General features: G+C 34.3%; 4 protein-coding genes across 8 annotated transcripts in view; 2 read left to right on the top strand and 2 right to left on the bottom strand.

Moving 5' to 3' along the window:
• Window positions 1-2,838: 2,838 nt before the first annotated feature.
• PDK1 (3'-phosphoinositide-dependent protein kinase 1) lies at window positions 2,839-8,870 on the top strand. 2 transcript variants are annotated; one of them, XM_011025991.1, is made up of 11 exons: window positions 2,839-3,585; window positions 4,417-4,597; window positions 4,732-4,784; window positions 5,213-5,314; window positions 5,383-5,491; window positions 5,582-5,660; window positions 5,848-6,013; window positions 6,711-6,845; window positions 6,963-7,129; window positions 7,883-8,105; window positions 8,329-8,419. In XM_011025991.1, the coding sequence occupies exons 1-11, from the start codon at window positions 3,394-3,396 to the stop codon at window positions 8,407-8,409; spliced, it is 1,488 nt and encodes a 495-aa protein (XP_011024293.1). In that variant the 5' UTR covers window positions 2,839-3,393; the 3' UTR covers window positions 8,410-8,419. The 2 variants fall into 2 exon arrangements, with proteins under 2 accessions (XP_011024293.1, XP_011024292.1); XM_011025990.1 differs by lacking the exon at window positions 8,329-8,419 and adding an exon at window positions 8,426-8,870 and having other exon boundaries at window positions 2,843-3,585.
• A 1,774-nt stretch (window positions 8,871-10,644) lies between these two features.
• LOC105125503 (3-oxoacyl-acyl-carrier synthase-like protein (Protein of unknown function DUF455)) lies at window positions 10,645-12,769 on the bottom strand. 2 transcript variants are annotated; one of them, XM_011025976.1, is made up of 5 exons: window positions 12,407-12,769; window positions 12,199-12,318; window positions 11,895-12,125; window positions 10,925-11,271; window positions 10,645-10,812 (listed from the first exon to the last, which is right to left on the bottom strand). In XM_011025976.1, exons 1-5 carry the CDS (start codon window positions 12,602-12,604, stop codon window positions 10,764-10,766), a joined length of 945 nt encoding a protein of 314 aa, XP_011024278.1. In that variant the 5' UTR covers window positions 12,605-12,769; the 3' UTR covers window positions 10,645-10,763. The 2 variants fall into 2 exon arrangements, with proteins under 2 accessions (XP_011024278.1, XP_011024277.1); XM_011025975.1 differs by having other exon boundaries at window positions 10,645-11,271; window positions 12,407-12,768.
• A 1,537-nt stretch (window positions 12,770-14,306) lies between these two features.
• Window positions 14,307-18,409, top strand: LOC105125504 (S-adenosyl-L-methionine-dependent methyltransferases superfamily protein). 3 transcript variants are annotated; one of them, XR_842252.1, is made up of 12 exons: window positions 14,307-14,462; window positions 14,566-14,644; window positions 14,742-14,836; window positions 14,920-14,991; window positions 15,078-15,187; window positions 15,830-15,952; window positions 16,045-16,137; window positions 17,163-17,231; window positions 17,322-17,410; window positions 17,510-17,607; window positions 17,858-18,157; window positions 18,189-18,409. XR_842252.1 is itself a non-coding variant. In XM_011025978.1 (11 exons), the coding sequence occupies exons 1-11, from the start codon at window positions 14,361-14,363 to the stop codon at window positions 18,032-18,034; spliced, it is 1,101 nt and encodes a 366-aa protein (XP_011024280.1). In that variant the 5' UTR covers window positions 14,307-14,360; the 3' UTR covers window positions 18,035-18,409. The 3 variants fall into 3 exon arrangements, 2 of the variants coding, with proteins under 2 accessions (XP_011024280.1, XP_011024279.1); XM_011025978.1 differs by having other exon boundaries at window positions 14,748-14,836; window positions 17,858-18,409; XM_011025977.1 differs by having other exon boundaries at window positions 17,858-18,409.
• Window positions 18,410-18,757: 348 nt separating this feature from the next.
• The window catches only part of LOC105125505 (pyruvate kinase, cytosolic isozyme-like), a 6,172-nt gene continuing 2,899 nt past the window's right edge, over window positions 18,758-22,030 (bottom strand). Inside the window, exons 8-16 of the mRNA XM_011025979.1 lie at window positions 21,767-21,838; window positions 21,573-21,662; window positions 20,935-21,079; window positions 20,627-20,715; window positions 20,431-20,526; window positions 20,216-20,283; window positions 19,919-20,018; window positions 19,726-19,785; window positions 18,758-19,180 (exon numbers count right to left, since the gene is read on the bottom strand). Coding sequence (XP_011024281.1) covers window positions 19,028-19,180; window positions 19,726-19,785; window positions 19,919-20,018; window positions 20,216-20,283; window positions 20,431-20,526; window positions 20,627-20,715; window positions 20,935-21,079; window positions 21,573-21,662; window positions 21,767-21,838 — 873 coding nt within the window. The 3' untranslated portion in view covers window positions 18,758-19,027. The remainder of the gene's footprint in view (window positions 19,181-19,725; window positions 19,786-19,918; window positions 20,019-20,215; window positions 20,284-20,430; window positions 20,527-20,626; window positions 20,716-20,934; window positions 21,080-21,572; window positions 21,663-21,766; window positions 21,839-22,030) is intronic.

The following is a 22,030-nucleotide window of genomic DNA, read 5'->3' as shown; positions in this document are numbered from 1 at the left end:
CAAGCCATAACTTTTAAAAATATAACTCGTATTTTAAAGATATTATATCTTAAAAAAAATTCATCATATCTCCAAGCCAGACACACTCTACGCAACCAAGCTTTCGAGGGTATCATGGCCTGCATTGACTCGCTGTTGTCCAGCTTCAAATCAATGTCCATTCCCCTTGACCTGTACCAGAAAACCGAACATGGTTGTTTGCGAAGATAATCCCTTCGTTTGTAAGATTAAGGATTATTTTTTATACTCCATGTCTAGTTCATGTTTTCTTCTCTGGTTCTGCTGTACTTTGTCCTTGGTCCTGTCAGCATGGAAAGGAAATAACTGTGAAGTCGCTGCTCAATATTTCAAGTCAACCTGCAGATATTGATGGTTCGAACTTTCCTAACGTGTAAGATAGTAGAAAATAATCTCTACTCATCTTCTGTCGTGAATACTCCCTCTGAGAATTGAATTACTAGTTTAATATCTCTGGAATGTAATCCAAAAACATGACTGAATTAATTAACCTGGTCAAGTGAATTCCAATGATTTTTTTAACTGGAATAATATCATAAGAATGTTTTTTAGAATTAATTTGGATTAACTTACTAATTTATGACTCAAACATTAAACTACATTTGAAAATTTATAACTCTATACCAACACAAGGGTGTAAATAATTTATCTACAACTCAATTCTAAAATACTTAACATGATCGAGAGAATGAAATATATAAAAATACAAATAATATTGCTAAAAAATAGACTTTGATTTAATGGTACAGAATAATTAAATAATGCTCTAGCCATTAGCTTCCTTCTCCTCTTATAAAAAATTAATTTCTTTTTAATTTTATTTCTTTTTTCAATTCTCTACTTGGATTTTTTTAATAGTTGTATGAGTTATTTTTGTATTAGTTATGTTAATTGGATCACTTTGAAAACAACCCCACATGATTTTATTTTAAATTCAAGTTAGATAAAAATATAATTTTTTTTATCAATTTCATATATATATTTTTTAATTTTTTAAAATATTTTTTATAAAATAATTAATTTTTTTTTAAATCATTCAAATTAATTGAGTTATATTACTACAAATTTTATATAGTTTAATTTTTAAATAACACTTGAATCAAAACAAATAATTCCTTACATGCTAGGTATTTTTTATTATATTAAAAAATATCGACACAAAACATAATATTGCAGAGCTCGTAAATTAGCTGAAACTAAATGTCATGCTCACACGATGTTGTTGGCTTGTAGCATATTTATGCATTGTTATGTGTTTGTGAACACACACACACATAACTGTTGCAATCTACATATTTTTAATGAAAAGGCTACAATACTAAATTCTTAACCAATTTAATATTAAAAAAATAAAATTAACAAAGAAAATCTTGAAACAATCATAAAAAAATAAAAGAAAAAAACTATGCAGGTAAACACCACAACAATCTATAGCGTTTCATGATGAAATATATACTTGTAATCTTTATTCAACTCAATATTAAAAATAATAAAATTGATAAAGATAATTTAAAATAAACCATAAAAAATCACTTGGGGGGACATTGTAGCATCTATAGTGTTTTTAAGAAAAAAATACGAATTTAATTTCTCAACCAACTCAATATTAAAAAAATAATCGATAAAGACAGTTCTAAAAAAAATCATAAAAAAACATATGGGGAAAACTGTAGCATTCCACGGTGTTTTAAAGAAAAAAACTACAAAGTTAAACACTCAACTAGCTCCACATTAAAAAAATAAAATAAAATAAAATAATTCTATAAAAAAACACAAAAAAAATAAAAGAAGAAAAAGAAGAAGACAATTTTGGAAAAAATAAACAAAATAAAAAAACAAGTAGAGAAAGTTAAAGGTAAAATCTCAATCAACTCCATATTAAAAAATTTAGACAAAAATAATTTTAAAAAATATATGGAAAAACATTGTAGTAAAATAAAAACTATATGAAAAATATTGTAACAATTCACAGTATTTTCTTAAAAAACATATGGGAAAACATTGTAGTAAAATAAAAACTATGTGAGAAATATTGTAACAATTAACAGTGTTTTAAAGAAAAAATCTATAAAGCAAAATTCTCAATTAACTTAATATAAAAAAATCTATAAAGTAAAATTCTCAATTAACTTAATATAAAAAAATAAAATTAATAAATATCATTTTATAAAAAAAAATCATAAAAAAAATACTGGAGGGAGCCATACTAATGCTCACCTTTTCCTATATAACTAATCCTTGCTTCGCTGTAAATGGCCGAGCTACCGTAATATGTTACTTCCATTGGATTAAATAACACAACGAGTATTAGAGTTAGTATAAATAAATAAATAATAAACAAGTTTCGCTGCCATATTTTATTTCAATTTTTTCTTAGGATCAAAGCATGTATCAAAAGGTTTAGGTTTATTGTAGTAATTCATAATATTTTAAAGAAAAAATTATAATACTAAATTTTTAACCAGTTTAATATTAAAAAAATCAATAAAAATAATTTAAAAAATAACAAATAAAAAATAATAAAAAAAGAAAATAACCCCTAAGAAAAAGAAAAAAAATGTAAAACTAAAAAAAATGGAGGAAAAAAAGAAAAAAAATACAGGGAAAAAATATATATAAAAAACTAAAATAAAGAAAAAAACTTGTAAAAAAAAAACTATAATACTTTCACTCCATTGTAACTGGGACAGCCAAAATGTTCAACAAATCCAGTGAAAGTCATGCCCCTAATTTCTTATCTGACGTGGGAACAGAGTTTTCTGACACCATTAAGCATTACCAAAATTAAAGGGTCTAATCTCTAATCTAATCCTAATCCTATTCCATATAATCTAGAGCTCTATAGATAGAAAACCAAGAATGAAAAAGAAAAACAAAAGAAGAGAAAAGAACGAATGATCTCTATCATTCAATCCCATGTTCCCGATCTCTCTTCTCTTCTCTTCAACCCCCACACCCTCATCCCCTCCATCAATTTCCACACACAATCCCCTTAACTTCTCCTCCTTTCTTCAATGGTAACGACATTCACTTTTTAGTGTTTTGAAATTTTGCATCACCAAAACATCCTTGAAGCTCACAACTTTCATGCACATATACCCATGTTGCAAGAAAAAAGTAAACACATATTTGTTTAATTCCTGTACAAAATACACGTACATGGAAAGAATCTTATTCACTTTTCTTTATCAGAGATGAGAGCATAAAGACTCAAACTTTCCCTCTGATTCTGATCCAATAAAGGGTTCTCTTTTGACTTGAAAAACTCACCTCCCAAGATTTGTAGAGAGAGAAATTTTGGTTTTTGTTTAGAGAGAGTGGGTTTTTGTTAATATTTATTATTACGTGGAGATAATTTGATCGAGAAAGAGAGAAATGTTGGAAATGGAGAGGGAGTTTGATTCAAAGTTCAGAATTCAAAGCGGCGATCATCCTTCTTCGTCATCAAATAACAATAATGGGAGCGTGCAGAGATCTAAAAGCTTTGCATTCAGAGCACCTCAAGAGAATTTCACTATTCATGATTTTGAGCTTGGCAAGATCTATGGTGTTGGGTCTTATTCAAAGGTTTGATTTTTTTTTTTCGTTTTTTCTTACGTGGGTTTTGTTGGTCTGTTTTGTTTCTTATTCTAGATTGGTGGTTTGTGTTGTTTGGTTATAATTATGACTAAAGTTTGTATCTTTCATTCATCTTTACTATCATGGGAATGTATTTGATTTATAAATTTTAAGCCTATGCTCGTACTATCATGATCTGATAGCAGCTTGTAAATCTAATTTGTTCCCTGTATAATAGAAGCCTATATTTAGGAGCGACAGATGTATATTTTTGAGTTGTATGAAGAATGTTTTTGGTTCTGGCTCGAGGGAGAAATTTCATTTGAAGGGTATTATGGTTTGGCGAATTTGAATTTCTTTTGTTTGGTTTCCGGGAAAGTTTATTGAAGACAAGCAAACGAAATTTTAAAACTCTCCCGTAATTCTGTCTCTACTTCTAAGAAAACGAAGCTCTAGGTTCGTTTTGATGCTGATATCGTTGTCTTTTCTCGGAAGCCAAATGGAACATCAGAAGTCTTAGTAGGTTTATTTAATTCCCTCTGGGAGCAACAGTCTTACTCGTACAAAGTGTAAGCAGGGCCTTGTAGTTGGTTGGATGGTTGGTTTTGCTCATGTTATAGGTGACAGGAGAGAGCCTTAGCATATTGACCCTTTAGTTGCACCCTATTATGAGCTAATCTCCCCCTCCCTCAAATGCCTCACTCTGAGGATTTCTGATGAATGTTAATGGGAAAATGAATTTTGTTATGGATATCATGTAGCTCTTATATTCCAGCTCCCTTTTTTGCTTTTGAGCTTCTTCTAATGAATGCCGAGTATCAAAACTAATGGACTTATCAGGTAGTGAGAGCAAAAAAGAAGGATACAGGAACAGTATCTGCCTTGAAGATCATGGACAAAAAATTCATCACCAAGGAAAATAAAACAGCTTATGTTAAGCTAGAACGCATTGTGCTTGATCAATTGGACCATCCTGGAATTGTGCGGCTCTTTTTCACTTTTCAGGACAATTATTCGCTGTGTAGGTATCTTGGTGGCAATTCATCCAAGTTTCCATGTTCTTGGAATTGATTTTTTTTCTTTAACAACACCTCAAGTTTTTTTTTTAAGTTGGTTTATCATTTGAGGTCAGTCTATTTTGATTCTGTTGGGCAGATATGGCACTTGAATCCTGTGAAGGCGGAGAACTTTTTGACCAAATAACTAGAGTGAGTACCTATTAAGAACTTTTCTGCGTTCTTTATTCATTTTGGAAAAATAAATCCTACAGTTTGTCCTAGCTGTTCCCAATCTTTTCAGAAATCACAGAACCCAATATCATGAATTTTTGAAACATTTTGTCTTATAAAGTTAGAATTTGTAATTTGCATTGGTGCCTAATGCAATAAATTTTTTCTGTATTCTTGTATTATTTAAGAACTTCACATCATTTTGGATATATATAGAAATTAACATATGGTTTTCATCTTCCATATAGCTTATATTCAAATAAAGTTGCTCTTGAAACACTTTAGAGCGATTGCATAATGCAATGCACATTTCTTTATTCAGATAATATTCAGCAGAATGTCCTTCATTTGTTTTTGCAGCAAGTGATTTATTTTGTTATGAAATATCTATTTTATTGTCTCTGCAGAAAGGCCGTTTATCGGAGGATGAAGCTTGCTTTTATGCTGCTGAAGTTGTTGATGCTCTTGAATACATACATAGCATGGGATTAATACATCGAGATATAAAGGTAATTTCCTAGCCCATAGCTCCTTTTTCTTTATTTGGAAACTGAGCTAAAGGTCTTTTGAATGGCAGCCGGAGAATTTGCTACTTACTGCAGAAGGACACATTAAAATTGCTGATTTTGGGAGTGTGAAGCCCATGCAAGATAGTTGCATTACTGTCCTTCCAAATGCGGCTTCAGGTAATACTAGAACTTATCATCTACAATTGTTCATTATGATCTTTTTTTTTTATCTGCATGTTATTTTTCTTGCTTTGGTCCTCTGTTCAGATGACAAGGCTTGCACATTTGTGGGAACAGCGGCATATGTCCCTCCAGAAGTCCTTAACTCTTCTCCTGCAACTTTTGGGTAAGTGACTCCACATAAATCCAACCAGATAAATTTTATAATTGGAATAAGTTTTAGGTGTGTTGTTCCCTTTGTGTTGGGGTGAGGGGGTGTCGATATTGTTCTTCATGGTTGAGCTTATTTCCAATTTAATGAAGTCTTGGGTATGGAGAATAACCTTTTTTCTCTTTTGACCGCATTCAAACAGAAATGACCTCTGGGCACTCGGCTGCACTTTGTACCAGATGCTTTCAGGGACTTCTCCTTTCAAAGATGCAAGTGAATGGCTTATATTTCAAAGAATTATTGCCCGGGATATAAGGTTTCCTGATTATTTTTCAGGAGAAGCAAGAGACCTCATCGACCACTTATTAGTAAGCTACAAAGATTTTGTACATTGGACTTTAGATTTTTTTCAAGCTCACTGTTTTTTGGTGAATGATCCTTCGTTCTCCTTTTTGTTCTATTCTATATCTATAGATAAAACATCCCTGCTTGGTCAATGGTAAGAGCTTTGCTATTGCAGTACAAGCATTTCCAGATTCAAGTTTTGAGATCATATTACATGACTATAGTTTGGTGTGGCCTTTTACTCATTAAAATCGCACAGTAACAATGTCTAGGAAACCCATGGGGTACACTCTACTACATCTGATATAGTGGGTTTCAGGATGATCTAGAGGTCTGGGAACAGGTTGGAGGATGTGTGGGCTTACTATCTTTGTTTAGTGCATGGATGGATCCAAGGGGGGCTGGGGCTGAGCTATCCCCTGTCCCCACTAAACATTGTAATTTAGCCCTTTACTTTATGTTCAAGAAGATATTACCTTGGCCCCTCAAAATGAAATCTTTTTGGTGATTTACAGCATCTATTTGTTTGTGTTAACACTGAATGCCTGGATGTTAATGCGATTACACTTTTGAGGCACACGACTAATGACAAAGGACAAGGTCAAATCATGGTGGTTCATGGTAGCTGGTCTCCCTTGGAATAAGATGTGAAATTTATAAGCCTTAACCTTATGAAGTTCGTGATTTAGGCCTTTGATCTTCCATCTTACAATGTTGTAGGATATAGATCCCAGCAGAAGACCTGGTGCTGGCCGTGGTGGGTATGCTGAGCTCAAGAACCATCCCTTCTTTGAGGGAGTTGACTGGAAGAATTTAAGAGGAGAAACCCCTCCTAAACTTGTTTCGGAGCCAATGGTATGACAACACTACTTTAAAGTATTATGTGCGAAGGATTTCAAAATTCCTTTGCATTTTTCTTCTCCAGGCTAATAATATTTAGATTTCTAATCTCTTTCCTTACTCATGTACCAGGTGCACTCAGGTGACAGTGACCATGACTCTGGGTCTCCATATAACCCTGCACGTGCTGGAGACAGTTCTGTGACACAAAATGATGGAAATGCTGGAGTATCATCATCTGCTGAAGCAACGGCTCACATAACTAGACTTGCTTCAATAGACTCCTTTGATTCCAAATGGTATTGGCTTAACACCTTTTACTCTTTGCACATGTCTTGCCTTTATACATGCCCCTTTTCTGCTTCTGTCTACAAGTCTGATTCTTTGCATGCAAAATATCTTGGCTTAAACCTTGTGAGATATATTTTTTGAGATTCTTGTTGTTGCCTAACACGAGTCTTGGAAGTTAAAAGAATGCGCAGAGGATATGGTTCTACTCAACCACTATCCAAGTTTGAACTAATTTTTTTATTTAAGTTTGTTGGATTCCTTGTCTTGTGCACCTAATCAATTCCTTCGATTTATGTAACCTTGGAGTTCATGCTTGGAGTAATTCAAGTCAAGGAAAGATGGACTTTCTTCTGAACTCACAGAGGATATGTCTTGACATACTGGACTGAATTGGAATTTTTTCTGTGTTCACTTTACACTCTTCCTGAACCTAAAGGATGATTTTGACATAAAAGTTGAAGCAATTTTTTTTTACTTTGACCTCTAGGAAGTTGACCATTTAACATCACCAAAAAGCTGGTACAGCTTGTTTCTTGGAAGAAATTTAAATGACTAGTCCTGTGGATGCAGAGGGCCTTTAGTCAGCAATATAGGTTGACTTGTGTTGGTTGATTTGCTTCAATCTTCTCAAAGCTTCAAAAGAATGCCCCTATGAAGTTATTTTAATTGACAAATCTTAAGTGGTGGTTTTTGTTTTCCCTCTTCTTTGTTTCCAGACTACTTGGAAGTATGTTTAACATGTAGGATATCCATGTTACCAGGCAACAGTTTTTGGATCCAGGGGAATCTGTTCTTATGATCGCAATGGTGAAGAAATTACAGAAACTGACGAGCAAGAAGGTGCAGCTTATCCTTACCAACAAGCCAAAGTTGATTTACGTGGACCCTTCAAAGTTAGTGGTGAAGGGAAATATAATTTGGTCTGACAATTCTGATGACCTGAGCGTCCAAGTAACAAGTCCTTCACATTTCAAGATCTGTACGGTATGCCTCTTTTACCATGTCATTTCACTGATTAGATCGTTGGCGGTTTTTTCATTATAAATCAGTGCCATATTCAAACCTGGGTGCCATTTCATGGAATCTCGGGCTCTCAAAATGATGAAAATGCATAAATAATTTGATTTTAGGAGTCCCGACCTCCGCTACATGGCTTTTTGACCCTCTTCATATACAGTGATGGCTTGATTAAAAATTCCAACTACAGGGGATTTATTCACCAGTTTATATCCCTTCATTCCCTCCACCCTTCAACCCTCTGCATTTTCCCATCATTTTTCTGACGTAGTTATGTGCTCATTCAGCCGAAGAAGGTAAGGTCATTTGAAGACGCCAAGCAGAGAGCATGGCAGTGGAAAAAGGCAATCGAGAGTCTTCAAAACCAATGAAAATCTGTTTGTGGATGTGACAAACATTCTTTTTTTGTTTTGATATAGCCGAGGAACTTCGGGATTCTTAAAACTGTCGACACCACAAACGATTATTTATTTTGTGGAAGAGATTCGAGTAACAAGTTTGGCATCTTCAAGGTGCTAAGCTGCCCCATCAAGCTCTCCCCATCCCACTTGCTTAGAACTAGCTTTGCAATGGGGGCTTCTCTGTGTTTTATGCTTTTAATGGAAGAAATGTACAACGCAAGTCTTGATTGCTGGGTTTGTAGGGGAGACAAGGGTTCACGACTTACTGGATTTAAAGTTCCAAGCCACTAATGAAAAGTATGAGATATTTACAGGTGAAAATTTATCCTCACCATGCCTTGCGTGCAGATTACGAGGTCTACCATGACTGGATTTCTTCATGGAAACATGTCCAGAAAATTAAGAATAAAATAAAATAAACTAAAAATACTGACGTAATCTGAGCAAATAAACATTTTGATAGCTACTGTTGGAAAAACCCAAGAGGTACATACCAGCAAATTCGCCATCGGTAAAATAGGACGAGGACGTATGCTTGGTATGTAAGGCTCGAGTTCCCAAGAGGTAGCAGCTGCAAATCACTTCTCTCTTCAAAAATTCAGAAACCATAACTTGAAATCTTTTCATCTCTTGATTCGAAGCGCCTGCAAGTATGATATATAGCGCTTGATTTTACACGTTAATCCTTGTTTGTATTAGCTTTAAATTTAAGAGCAATCGCATCTCTCACTCAATTAAGGATATCCCCTCCCAGATGTTTCGCATTTAAAAATAAAAGTTCTGAATGAAGCAATCTTGATTATTGATTTAGTTAATTCCAAGTTAATTTAAAACTATATCCTTTTAATAATTTTTTTAAAAAAATTAAAATACCATCACTTAGAAAAAGGTAAAAAAATAATTTTTATTTGAAAAATATGAAAATAATATTTTTTAAAATTTATTCTTAACATCAACACATCAAAATAATTTAAAAATATAAAAAAAATAATTTAAAACTATAAAAATTCAAAAATACAACTATATTACAATGCCGAACATCATCTAAGTAAAAAAAAAAAGGTTGCCTTCCTCTCAATTGTATCATTTGCTCGTTTTCCGCTCTAAGATATGTGGAGCCTAGTTCTTTTGGCCTAAGAATTTTGTTGCCTAGTTGCCTTCTTTGCACTATCTAAAAACCAGATGCTGGGAGGTCGAAGAAACCGTTGGAGACTACAAAATCCACATGACAAATTTTAAACCATGGGGGCCGTAATGGCTTTTTTTTCCTCCAGTAATCTCCCTCACATTTAAAGTCCATTTGTTCGCAAAGTAACCACAGCATAGGAAGCGTTTGGTAATGTTTCAAAAACAATTTTCTACTGATAGGGTCCACCATCAACTACATCATAACCATAAGTTTATGCAACTCTTCTTATATTGAAAAAACTCATGAACAGTGAAGCCGTGATTTTCCTTGCATGAAATAGTAGAGTTCTACCATTTTAGCTCGACCGGTCCGGTTCAAAGCTAAAAATATATTGAATCGAGTTTAACTCAATAAAATAAAAAATTATTTTTTATTTTTTATTATTTTTTATTTAAAATTTTAATGTTAAATATTATTTAATAACATTATATAAATTAGATGAAAATTACTTAATGACATAGAATTTGCAAAATTTGATTGCAATTTCAATTTTATTCCTAATTATATTTTACCTAATGTTGTTGCGCTCTTAAGAAATTTAATGAAACAATAAAAAAATATTTTATATAAAATATTATTTATTTCATGATATAATAATAATAATTAAATCTACAATATTTAAATTATAAACCATTAATATTAATATATTTTTTAAAAATTATTTTATAATCTCAATTTTAAAAGCATTCTTAATCAAACATATTAAATTACTTTTTATTTAATTTTAATTTCAATTACAGTTTTAACCAAATTTATATTCTTCCAAACCAATCTCAATTAAAATTTTTTTTATAATTTTTATTTTTAAATTACAACCATAACAACTACCCCATTACAAAACACACTCCTTTACTCACCTTAACTTAAAATGGGTAAACGATTGGACTAGTCATGGGAAAAGGTCAATCCAGGGGAATTCAAAGACAACCGGGGCCAGGTGAAGGCCCTGGCAAATTCTGGGAGTCTCTCATAACCTCGTTGGAGGTTGCATGCATAAAAAGCGTACACGTCTGTTCCCAGATCCCAAGTATACCTTTAATCCCATATTAGGGTCAGGGCACATGAGACTTGAAATACTTGTTTCCTGCAGTCCAAAGGAATTTTTGGAAACAGAATCACTATCCTCGGAACATTGATCAGTGAATTAAATACTAGGATTAGCATTCTGGACCTCTTTGACAGCTAGAGGTTCATACCATCGAGGACCAAATCCAGCAGCTTTCCTTGCTTCCTCGTTAAAGGGAGGCTTCAATGGTCCTCTGAAGTGTGTTCTCACTATAGCATGAAATTTCTGAATCACCTCTTCATTCCCCTTCGTAGAAATTTCAGTTTCCTTGTCTCCATTTTCTTCAGATGACAAGTTGTCTCTACTTGAAGCTGGAGTTTTAGACCTCAAGCATAGATACTTGAACCACTTCACTCCAGCTGCACAATGGGTTATCTCTTCTGGATAAACTACTGTCTTCAATAAATCGGCTGTTTCGTTGTCACCTCCATTGCGGAATCGAGATATGGTTGTTGGCAGCACATCAAGTCCCCTGGCCTGCATGTTAACTGAAATCAATAAATCAAGCAGCATACATGAAAGGAATATTTGGATTATATAAGGCTAAAGTTAACTTCAGGTTTTGCATAAAATTTTGAATATATGTTTTTCTTTGTCCATATGATCCATAAGTTTTGTCATGTAGACCACTTCAATAAAATTGTCGAGTCTACTTCAGCTAAAAGATTCTTTTTCAAAAAACAAAAGGAATTTCTTTATCAGAAATACAAATCTGTGCGTTTATACACCATAAAAACCAATAAAATGGAAGCGGTTTCAACTTTTGATGTTGATGCTACCTGCATTCCATTAACACGAGTTTTTGTTTTTTTAGCTCACATTAGCAAAATAACCCAGCTAGAAACTTATTTATGAAAGTAGAAAATTTCATTGAGACGCGCATGTGTCACATGCACAAGCTTAAAATTGCAATGGCCCGGGATTAAGCAGATAATAACATGCACAACCTTTAAATTTGACACGTCTCAATGGACTTTGCTATTTTCACAGATAAATTTCTAGGTGCGCTATTTTGCAAAATTGTTTTCGCAACCGTGCTAATTAAAAAACAATAAAATCTTCAAACAAGGCAGAGAGTAAGTGAAAAAACAAGCATGCACCTCGTGAACACAATGCTCTATTGCCAAACGACCTAAAAGGTCCTTTGAAGTAGCAATGGCTGAGTCCCACAAGCCATCATGAGCTGGTAAAGCCCCATAAGAAGAACCCAATTCTTCAAGCCGTTTTGCAAGAAGAGTAAAGTGTCTGCCCTCATCTTGCGCAACCTTCACAAAATCCGTGAAGAACTCTCTTGGCATTCCCTCTTGCTTACCAAACCGAGCAATTATATCCTACAACAATCTCCTTCATAAATACAATAACAACACCAAATTATGAAGCCAGAGAGAGAGAGAGAGAGGGTACCCAAGACAAGTCAATAGCCCAACTTTCAGTATGCACGAGACTATGCACAATAGCCTGCCTACTCTGCAAGCTACCAGCTTTCCCTAGCTTCGGCATCAAACTTGGTGAAACCAACCTTACCTGCACCGCATTTCTTTTCACTTAGTCATATCATCGAACATTTAATAAGCATCCAGAAACACCAAGTATAAAAAAACAAGTGCGATACATTAGCGAGCCTGGCGGGGCGATCGGGTACGGGGATGTCGAGGGAAGGGTTGTAAGCCTGAAAAATGGACCCTTGTTGCCATTTAGTAGCCACTAAATCGCCTAGCTTTGCCTTCTCGAATGGGTCCCCTGTGTTGAGTATCCTTAGCGCCGCTTCCACTAGCGTCTCACTCTCTAATTCTGGCTGTCGCCTCATCATCAGTGTCTCTCGTCCCTCTATTTACTCCTCCTATTCTTACTGTTTTATTAGATAGCAATAAGAGAATAGCTATTAAACTGGTACCGGGTTGACCCGGCAAAGAGCCTGAGTTGACTCAGCCAAAAGACCAGATCTACGTTACATCGTTTCACCGAAAAAATTAAAAGAATTAAATTTTTTTTAAAAAATATATAAATATAAATTATACATGAGCTGAATAATAAAATTTAAAATATTATTTGTATTCCAGCTCCATAAAGTTATATTTAAAATTAAAATATAAATATGAATTATATAAAAAAATTACACTGTTACGGGAAACACCTCGACAAGCAAATCTCTTCCATGTCTAACAAACGCGGGGAGTCTAGTTGTATTCCAGCTCTATAAAAGACATGTCGGCTAGTTATTTGTATATTAATATTTTGGTTTTGTTTTAAAAAAAGTTCCGTGGCAGGTGGGACCGAGTCAGCTGATTTATGGGTCGAGCTAATATATTTAAAGTTAATTTTTTTCAAATTTGGTTAAGATCTCGATTCATATGGAGCCTAAGTTAGCCTCCTAAATAGGTTAGATCTGATAAATATTAATAAAAGTATATTATTTTATTAGACACTAATAAGAGTATTTCTAATAACTAAATTAAAATACTTATAGATTATCATAAAATAAAAAATCTTAGAGAATAGTTATTTTATCACTTTAAAAAATAAACATATTTCCTTTTAGAATTATCACCGCTTTTTTAGGGTAGACAAATAAAACTTCACCAAACTTTTACTAAAAACATTTTTTCCCCCGCTGGAGTAGAAAAATAGAATAAAACACTTGAAAAAAAATATTATTTTAAAAAATTAAGGCATTTAAGAGAAATTATTAGTTGATTTTTCACAAGTAATAAAAAAATATAAAAATAAAATATTATTTGAAATGCATTTAAAAAACTAAAAAAACAAAATAAAAAACTCAAGAGTAACTATCAGTTGAAATATTTATAAAATAATAAACACAGAATATCTGAATAATATTAGGAGCTGGAATATTTTTTACCAAGCAAAAGGAATTATTAGTGAAATATACTGGTCTATTTATATCATTTTTTCATTGTTTATTTTATTGAACATGAACAAATTTACCTGCTGCATAATTATTATTATAATAATTAACATGTGGGATAAATTAATGGGTATGATCAATATTTGTTCCAGCAGCGAATTAGATTAGTTTAATAGGTTTGAATTGGGTTAATTAGATTTCATCAACTCTATTTAATCAATTCTATTTAAAGTATGTTTAACTTTAAGATGTGATTGCTTTTTGTTAAAGATATAATACCTTTTAAGCATAAATCATATCTTTAAAAATTATATAAACATGTTTTTTATTTAAAAAAACACAAACTACCTTCCATTTAAATACCCTCTTAACTTGAAATGAAATCCAAATTATATTTCAAATATAGCTTTTCTAAGTAAAATTATGAGCAACCAAACCATATCCTAAACAGCGAATACCATCATTAGAAAAACAAAAACAAAAACAATACAGAAAACAAGTCCTGGTCCAACGACACGACGTCCTATATCGCATCGACTCCGCGTCTTCGATTGACTCTTTATGGGCTTCAAGTCGGCCCCAACCTTAAACCCTGTGGGAAAAGATAAATGAATAATAAAAAGAAGAAATTAATTAAACCCTGCTCCATTTCGTGAATTTTCACCGGAAAATTGAGAAAGCTCTAAAGAAATCGAAGAGGATGAGCGGGTTTCCGATACCGAGAACTGAGTCAACTCACCATCGACTCTACGAGTTCGCTAAATCTGCCATCATCAAAATCTTTGCCCACCCCTATGCCACTGTCAGTAACACTGACCCCTCTCTCTCTCTCTCTCTCTCCACACACACACACACACGTATTTGCCTGATTTGGATTTTCTTTTTTTCTGGTGTTACACGTGAAGGTATGTGATTTGTATTGTGGAGGAGGAGTGGACTTAGAGAAATGGGACGCTGCTCAAATCACTCACTACATTGGAATCGGTCTGTTTTTCTTTTTTCTTTCATATACAGATTAATTAATGTGTTATTTTTTGGTATTTTATTAACGATAACGATAATGTTAATGTTAATGGCGTAGATGTAGCATCATCAGGAATAAGTGAAGTAAAAGAAACATGGGAGAGTCTGAAGAAAAATTACACTGCTGATTTCTTTCAAGCCGACCCTTGTTCTGTATGTACTTTTTTTATATGCTATTTTTTACGTTATTACATTTTTTTTCACCGGCTTCACTTCAAAATGTTTTTGTTTGACAGGAAAATTTTGAAACCCAGTTGCAGGAAAAGGCCAATCAAGCTGATTTAGTTTGCTGTTTGCAGAATTTGCAGGTTTGAAGTTGCTAAGAATGTTATTGATTTGTTTCTTACGAGGGATATTTAAGTGAGAAATGTTTTGTTGTAATTGTTTTTTGCAGTTGTGTTTTGAGACCGAGGAGAGTGCAAGGAAGCTTCTACATAATGTGGCGTCGTTGCTTAAACCGGGGGGTTATTTTTTTGGTATTACTCCTGACTCATCTACCATATGGTATGAATAAATGATCATTGAAGAAATGATGCCTTTCTCTCTGTGTGTTTGTGCTTCTGCATGTGCGAATCTGCATGTTACAAATTTGCTTCTTCTTAGTTTGTTGATTATCATACCCGGATGGATTGTTTAAATCTAGATATTTCTTTCAGGTATTGATAGCAATCTTGAATAAATCTTTGCTGGATGATTTACTTACACAGAACAAGGTTCATGCTATAACCAATGTAAAACTTTTAGTGGGATTTGGTTTTCTCCATGTCAATTGCCTTTATTTAATATTAGTTTGAATAATGAAATTGCACAGGTGAATCATTGAATAGCTTAAAGTTGAAATTCTTTTTTAGCTTGTTCCATACAGAACAGAAGTAGCTTAACGACTATTGCTGTGGTTGTTGGTGGTGTTTCTTCCTCCAGAATGTACATATTAAAAAATTCCAAGCTTTTTTCCTTGACTAAATGGCTTCTTGATCTCCTATTCATTCCATCTCAAACTTTTTTTGTGCCTGGACTGTGAGCTTTTCTATATCTGGGCTGCAGTTTCCATCTTTATACTAATCACAAGTTTGAAACTCTGAATGAGATTTTTCTTTTAGAAAAAAGGGAATTGTAGATGGTGTTTTTAACGTTCCATCCATGCAGGGCAAAGTACCAGAAGAATGTTGAAGCATACCACAACAGAAGTGGCAGCATGAAGCCAAACATTGTTCCCAATTGCATTCGATCAGAAAGCTACATGATCACTTTCGAAGTAGAGGAAGAGAAGTATATACATGTTTAAGAAATGAGCATATTCCCTCATTTTTGTCTTGGATAGCTTTGTTCTGATTTGCCTCCCCCCCTTCTATTAAAACCAGGTTTCCATTATTTGGGAAGAAGTACCAGTTAAAATTTGCCCACGACATCTCTGCAGAAACCCACTGCTTGGTGCATTTTCCAAGCTTGATAAGGTTGACTCCTTTCTTCATAACCTGTCATGATTTCACCTTCATTATAAATTGCTTTAATTAGTGTAATCTCTATATTGCCTCGTGAGTTTCTGATGCAACTCCATGTTTGCTTTTTATGTGGACCCATTCTATGGCCAGCACAGATGAATTCCTCGATATCGCTACTCAAAGCAGCTTTTATGGAATGTAGTTTTTTTAAGAGATAAAAGAGTTGGGTTTAAGGACTCACCCACCCCAATTACACATTCTTTTCCTACCCCCTTCTGTTTCTTTCTTTGTTCTATCTAGAGCAATCCATTGCTCTGCTTTTGAGTGTCTTCATCTCAATCAGCTGGTGTTCCAGTCTGCTTAAATCTAAAGCTAATACTGGAGGATTCTAGTATGTCTCTCATGACAAGTAGGATGTGTGAAAGGAAAGGAATACTGATTCCAGTAATTGTTAATTGCCTAAATAAATTTTGTAAAATACATCCAAGTCATCTATATGTCCATTGTTGATGTTATTGCCTGAAATCTATTTCATTCTCACCATTTATAGTCTTAATCTCACTCCATGTTGTAGGAACTAGTTGACTCATACGGAGAAGATAACCTAAGAGAGAGAAGACAAAAAGGGGCATTGGAGATGGTTGAATAGAGAGAAGTAAATATAGGGAAGGATTAGGATGCATGCAATATGATGGCTGATTCTTTTATCAACATATATAACCTTTTTGTTTGAAAAAGCGTCAGACCCCAATTTCTCCAAGTATATCAATTGGGTGATAATGCTGGGCTGCTGGCATTGGGACCATTCTGTTTAATTGAAAACTCAATGTTTTCTAAAGCTGTAGTTTTGGATCTCCTACAATGTTTCTCTTGAGTAATTGGCCATACATTATTTATTCTGAAGCATGGATGGATTGCTGTGAACTTGTTTTTTTCTGGCTGAAATTTTGTGGGTGTTTGTGCTATTCTATCCTAATCATATACCTTTTATGCTAAGCTTTAAAAATCCTTATGCTAGAGTCTCTGTGTGCGTCTAGGTTGGCCAGGGAAGCTGGTCTGGAGTATGTGGAAATTCAGAACTTGACAGAATTTTATGATGATAATAGGTTTGTGACTCTGCATTATTGTGTGTTTTTTATTGTTTCTAGTGCCTTTTTATATATGCACTGCTGATTTCTGCCTTTTCCTCTTCAAAGAACTCAATTTGCAGGTATGATAATGAATGCTGGTCTGAACCTGGTGGATCCTAGAGGGAGACTTCTTCCTCGATCATATGATGTATTAGGTGTGGCATTTACCTTATTCTCTCAGAAAATCCGACTTAATTTCCTATGTTATCACTTTATTCACACATTCTCACCCTTTTGGCATTTCCATTCTGCAGGCCTATATACTACATTTATATTTCAGAAGCCTGATCCAGATGTTGCTCCCCCTCTTACCACCCCATTATTACAGCATGATGGTTACACTATTGATGAGGCAAGTATTTATGATTTTAGCGAAGGCTACATTGAGCGCATCTTCATGCAATGCAGCATAAATGATATTTTTCATGTCATCTAATCAAGGGGAATTCTTAGCGTGTTTTATTAACAAGGATGTCCACACGTAAACTCCTTCAATTATGGCCTCATCTCCGCCCATGAACAAAAATTCTAATCCCATCACTGTGTTTTGGTTCTCCGATGTCTTATCCTTGTGATTCACTTGGGTTGCTTTTGATGTTCAGAGCGAGTGGCAAGCACCCGAGTGGCAAGGAACCCTATGGAGAGACGATGAAAAGAATGCACATCCAGAGCAGCAGCCTCCTCCTCCTCCTCCACCTCTTGGACTTGGAAAGATTAGTGAACAGAAGGGGATATTGGGTCCTGGCCCGGCAGATTTACGTTTCTCAGAGGCACTTTGACCTTTTGGTGGTTAGAAGCAAGCTAGAGGGATGTTGCATGCGATGTAAGAGGGGAGCTTCGTGGAGTGTGTTCGTTAACCGTAACCCGACTGTGAACAGGACAAACCAATGCAAACCTGTAATGTGTGTAGCCTATGCAATTACAACCAATGAGGTGTTCTTAGTACACTTTGACATTACTGGCCTTGATGGATCAGTAAAGGAAATAGAAGGATAAGATTCAAGCACTTGGAATAACGTTTTAGGAATTCGATCAGTAAAAGAAATAGACAACTTGGCAAGACTTTTTAGGAATATGATCACTTGCAGAACGTTGCATGAGTTGCTATACGGTGTCGCTTTGTGTACTAGGTGATTATTTAATTTTATCGAAAACTCCCTGATGTGAAAAATTACATCTATATATCCATCTGCTATATTAATATTATAGTATGATTATCAAAATATTTGCATTATCAAATACAAAATTTGGCACATGGCTTTTTTTGGAGCCCCCAACAAAATTTGGTATCATTCCAAATTATTATTATTATTATTAGAAATTTTGTTAATATTTCATGTTTAAGAAAAATTAAAAAACGCTTCTTTTATCTCAAAAGACTTGGAACAGTGGATGTGGATTTGAGTTTTTATTGGCAGATGAAAAATCTCAACTTAAAGTACTAGAAACTGATTTTTTTTTTTTATCAAAACTAGGATTTTTTATCAATGATAATGAGCAGATTAAACAGAAATAATATTTATTCAAAACATAATACTTCAAAAATGAAAATAGTACATGTTTTAACGTTGCACAACCCGTAATAGTTGAGGGGCAAGAAAAGCCATCAAACCATAAGTGGTTCAAAGCTTGGACCAAGTAGGATCCATTTGACAAGTTACCTTTACATACTAAATACTCGGTTACACGTGTCTATGTTTTCTTATTTTATAGCATATAGATGGGAGCTGCCAAAAACTAAGATTTCAAGCCAAATGAGATGCACATTGGCTTTAATCTTCAAGCTCAAGGATCTTCACCACATATGAATCTCCAAGCTTTTGGCAAACAACAACTCGGTCATGCGGCTTTATAAAACCAGCTGCCTTGCCATGATCTAGAGCAACCTTCAGAACTGATTCATTTGTTGCATTTGTAGACTCAGCCTGCAAAACCAACCATGTTCCCATTTGTTAAAAAATAAGCTTAAGTTCATGATGATATGTCCCCTGTCATTCTTAGTTGAAAATCCCTGTGAAACAGGGTGAGTAAAAACTCTAGTGACACAAGATGACCCGAGTTCTGTGTGAAAGAGCTCCAACCTGTAATGCATTGATTATATTTTTGTATACCTTCTACCTATTATCCCTGTAATAGTCAGTGTGTAACCACAGACATAGAATGATGGTGCGCACACCTACATCTAGACCCCATATTTGCCCTTCGTCCTTTGAAATGCATGCAAAGGCACTTTGCTGGAATGCCAAGAGAATTAAAATCTATATCTGAAAATTATCGTCATGATATGACCTTTAACCTTTAACCTTCATCTCAAATATCAATTATTGGAAAAATTCAAAGAAATAGTATATTAGATAACTAAAATTCATTCCACAAGACCTTTCTTATCTTGTCATTCTGAAGAAGAAGAAGAAAAATGGGAACTGATAAAAACATAAACTTGCAATCATGTAATGTAATGCATGCTTACTTGGTGTCGAGGATCGGCAAGCATAGGAAAAACTCCCCTGACAATGAGTGACTGCCTTGCCTGCCAGAAAATTATTAGAGGATAAGCTTCAAATTCAATTAGAGGGGGGTGTTGAAACAATGGAGCACCAAATTCAACAGAAAATTATCCCCTGCACTGGAAGAAGATATAACCAATCTAAGCAATAACATACCTCAAAAGCACCAGTAAAGGTCCAACGCAGTTGATCAGTCTTTAACCGAGGGATAACAACAGATATAACAGGCGTTATGGGTTTGTACTTTGCAATCAACCTGTATTAATACATGGAAGATTAGAAAGTCTCAAGTTCTGAAGAAATTGGCCTGTCATCTAAACAACAGTTCATTTGCCCAATTTAATAAATCTTTCAAAATAGACTTCCAAGATACCTAATCACTTGCATTTGTATTCTAATAAACATAGCGCCAGAAAAAGAAATTAAGAGGAAAAAATATGAAGAAAGAAAAACCTTGCAGCTCCTCCAGTAGAAGTGAAGCACAAAATTACAGAAGCTTTAACCTTGATAGCTGCACGGACCTTGATAACCAAAAAAGGGCAAGGATAAAAATAGGTAAAGAAGGAAGGAATACCACAGTGGAAGTAATACACAATTTGTAAGGAAGGAATGAAAACAATGTTCAACTAAATAAGCAAAAAAGCTTAATTGAAACATTATGAAAATACCGCAGTGGAAGTAATAGACTCCAAATGGCTCATTGCATCTCCTGCATATTTGACAGTTCTTTTGTAATACAAATCATAATTGAAAACCTTCTCTGCCTGCAGATGGGAATTTAATTAATTAGGGAGATAGGTTTGGAAATATCAAGAGAAAATGGAGGCAAGGAGGGATACTTGAGGAAAACAAGAGAGAACTTACCTCAGCACAAATTTTCCCAACGGTAGAGATGGTCTCAACTGGATACAATCCTCTCAGGGTTTCTGCACCTAGAAGAATTGCATCACTCCCTGAAGAAACAGAAAAACACATTAAAATACTTCTGTTAGCCTGTGGTTTGCATAATATATGAAACTCTCAGCTTACTTAGCAAGGCTAGAAAAATGAGGTATCAAGACTGCTATATTCTCATGTAAGAAGTTAGCACTTCATTGTCCAGAACAGTATAATTACATGCAACAAAATTTACAAGCGGGAAACACAATCCACGCAAGAATTTTGAAAATTACCATCCAATACTGCGTTGGCAACATCAGTTGCTTCTGCACGAGTAGGTCTCAAATTCTCTGTCATACTGTCCACAACACGAGTGACCACAGCAGGTTTTCCAGCCATATTGCACTTAAAAACAGCAGTTTTTTGAAACATAAACACCTGTAAAATGCAGAGAGCAAGACAGTCTGGTTATGTGTAGTAGAATTTCCATTTCAGGACTCAATTAGCCCTAAATGCAAATGCATGTTTACTGATGGTGTCAAACTAGATAGGAACAACATGCTAATTGCCTACAGTCGGTTTTTATATCTATCCTCATTGGCAGGATTGGCATCATAGGAAATCGTACCTTTTAATGGCCTCCAAAAGCTACTTAGATGTCCCACTTGAAAAAATACATGAAAAATAAACCCGTAAAAAAAAGGATTGATACAGCATGTTGTACAGTTGTGACAACTTAAAGTATGTTGTAGTGTAGCACTCTCCATTTCCCATTTATCTTCTATAAATTGCTATTATGCAATCCTTACAGACTGTTGTGTTACAATATCACATGTTAACAAGAAATCGTAACAGACTAGTATGTTTTAATGACAGGTGCCTATGATAACTTGCACATATTGAAAGTTCATCAATCAGATTTCACACCTACCTTCTCTGGTGGGAGATCTATCCCCAAATTTCCACGAGAAAGGATGATACCGTCTGCTTCTTCAAGGATTTCATCAAAATGAGTTAATCCCTGCAGGAAATACATTAGAAATATGGCTGTTGGAACCTAAAATGGAATTTAAGCATGGTACGATAAGGAATGGCATATGATAGCAGACAAATCACACAGCTCACCTCTACATTTTCAATTTTCGCAAAAATTTGAGTCTGATAGAGGTCGCCCAGTTTAGAAAGAAATTCACGTGCCTGTATAAAAGCATTACCAGCTAAATTTTATACTATAAAGGGGACAATGAGGAAAATATAGATGCAGCAAACCTCGATAACCACAAAGAGAAAAAAATGATAAGGACAAAATGATGGGAAGAGGTCAAAGTAATTTAGTTTACAATGAAAAGAGATAGTAGACAATAACTCTCAGCAGGAGAATCCTTACAT

Source organism: Populus euphratica, unplaced genomic scaffold, assembly GCF_000495115.2.
Source record: "Populus euphratica unplaced genomic scaffold, PopEup_1.0 scaffold22.1, whole genome shotgun sequence".
NCBI lineage: Eukaryota > Viridiplantae > Streptophyta > Magnoliopsida > Malpighiales > Salicaceae > Populus > Populus euphratica.
This window is presented reverse-complemented; position numbering and strand designations above follow the sequence as displayed.

Coding starts and splice junctions, on each gene's coding strand:
- LOC105125504 (XM_011025977.1), top strand. CDS start 14,361: ATGAGCGGGTTTCCGATACCGAGAACTGAGTCAACTCACCATCGACTC. Junction 17,411..17,509: donor TCGATCATATGATGTATTAG/GTGTGGCATTTA, acceptor TCCATTCTGCAG/GCCTATATACTACATTTATA. Junction 17,608..17,857: donor ATGGTTACACTATTGATGAG/GCAAGTATTTAT, acceptor TTTGATGTTCAG/AGCGAGTGGCAAGCACCCGA.
- LOC105125503 (XM_011025975.1), bottom strand. CDS start 12,604: ATGATGAGGCGACAGCCAGAATTAGAGAGTGAGACGCTAGTGGAAGCG. Junction 12,319..12,406: donor GCCCCGCCAGGCTCGCTAAT/GTATCGCACTTG, acceptor AATGCGGTGCAG/GTAAGGTTGGTTTCACCAAG. Junction 11,272..11,894: donor TAGAGCATTGTGTTCACGAG/GTGCATGCTTGT, acceptor GTTAACATGCAG/GCCAGGGGACTTGATGTGCT.
- PDK1 (XM_011025990.1), top strand. CDS start 3,394: ATGTTGGAAATGGAGAGGGAGTTTGATTCAAAGTTCAGAATTCAAAGC. Junction 5,492..5,581: donor CCTTCCAAATGCGGCTTCAG/GTAATACTAGAA, acceptor TCCTCTGTTCAG/ATGACAAGGCTTGCACATTT. Junction 8,106..8,425: donor CACATTTCAAGATCTGTACG/GTATGCCTCTTT, acceptor GTGCTCATTCAG/CCGAAGAAGGTAAGGTCATT.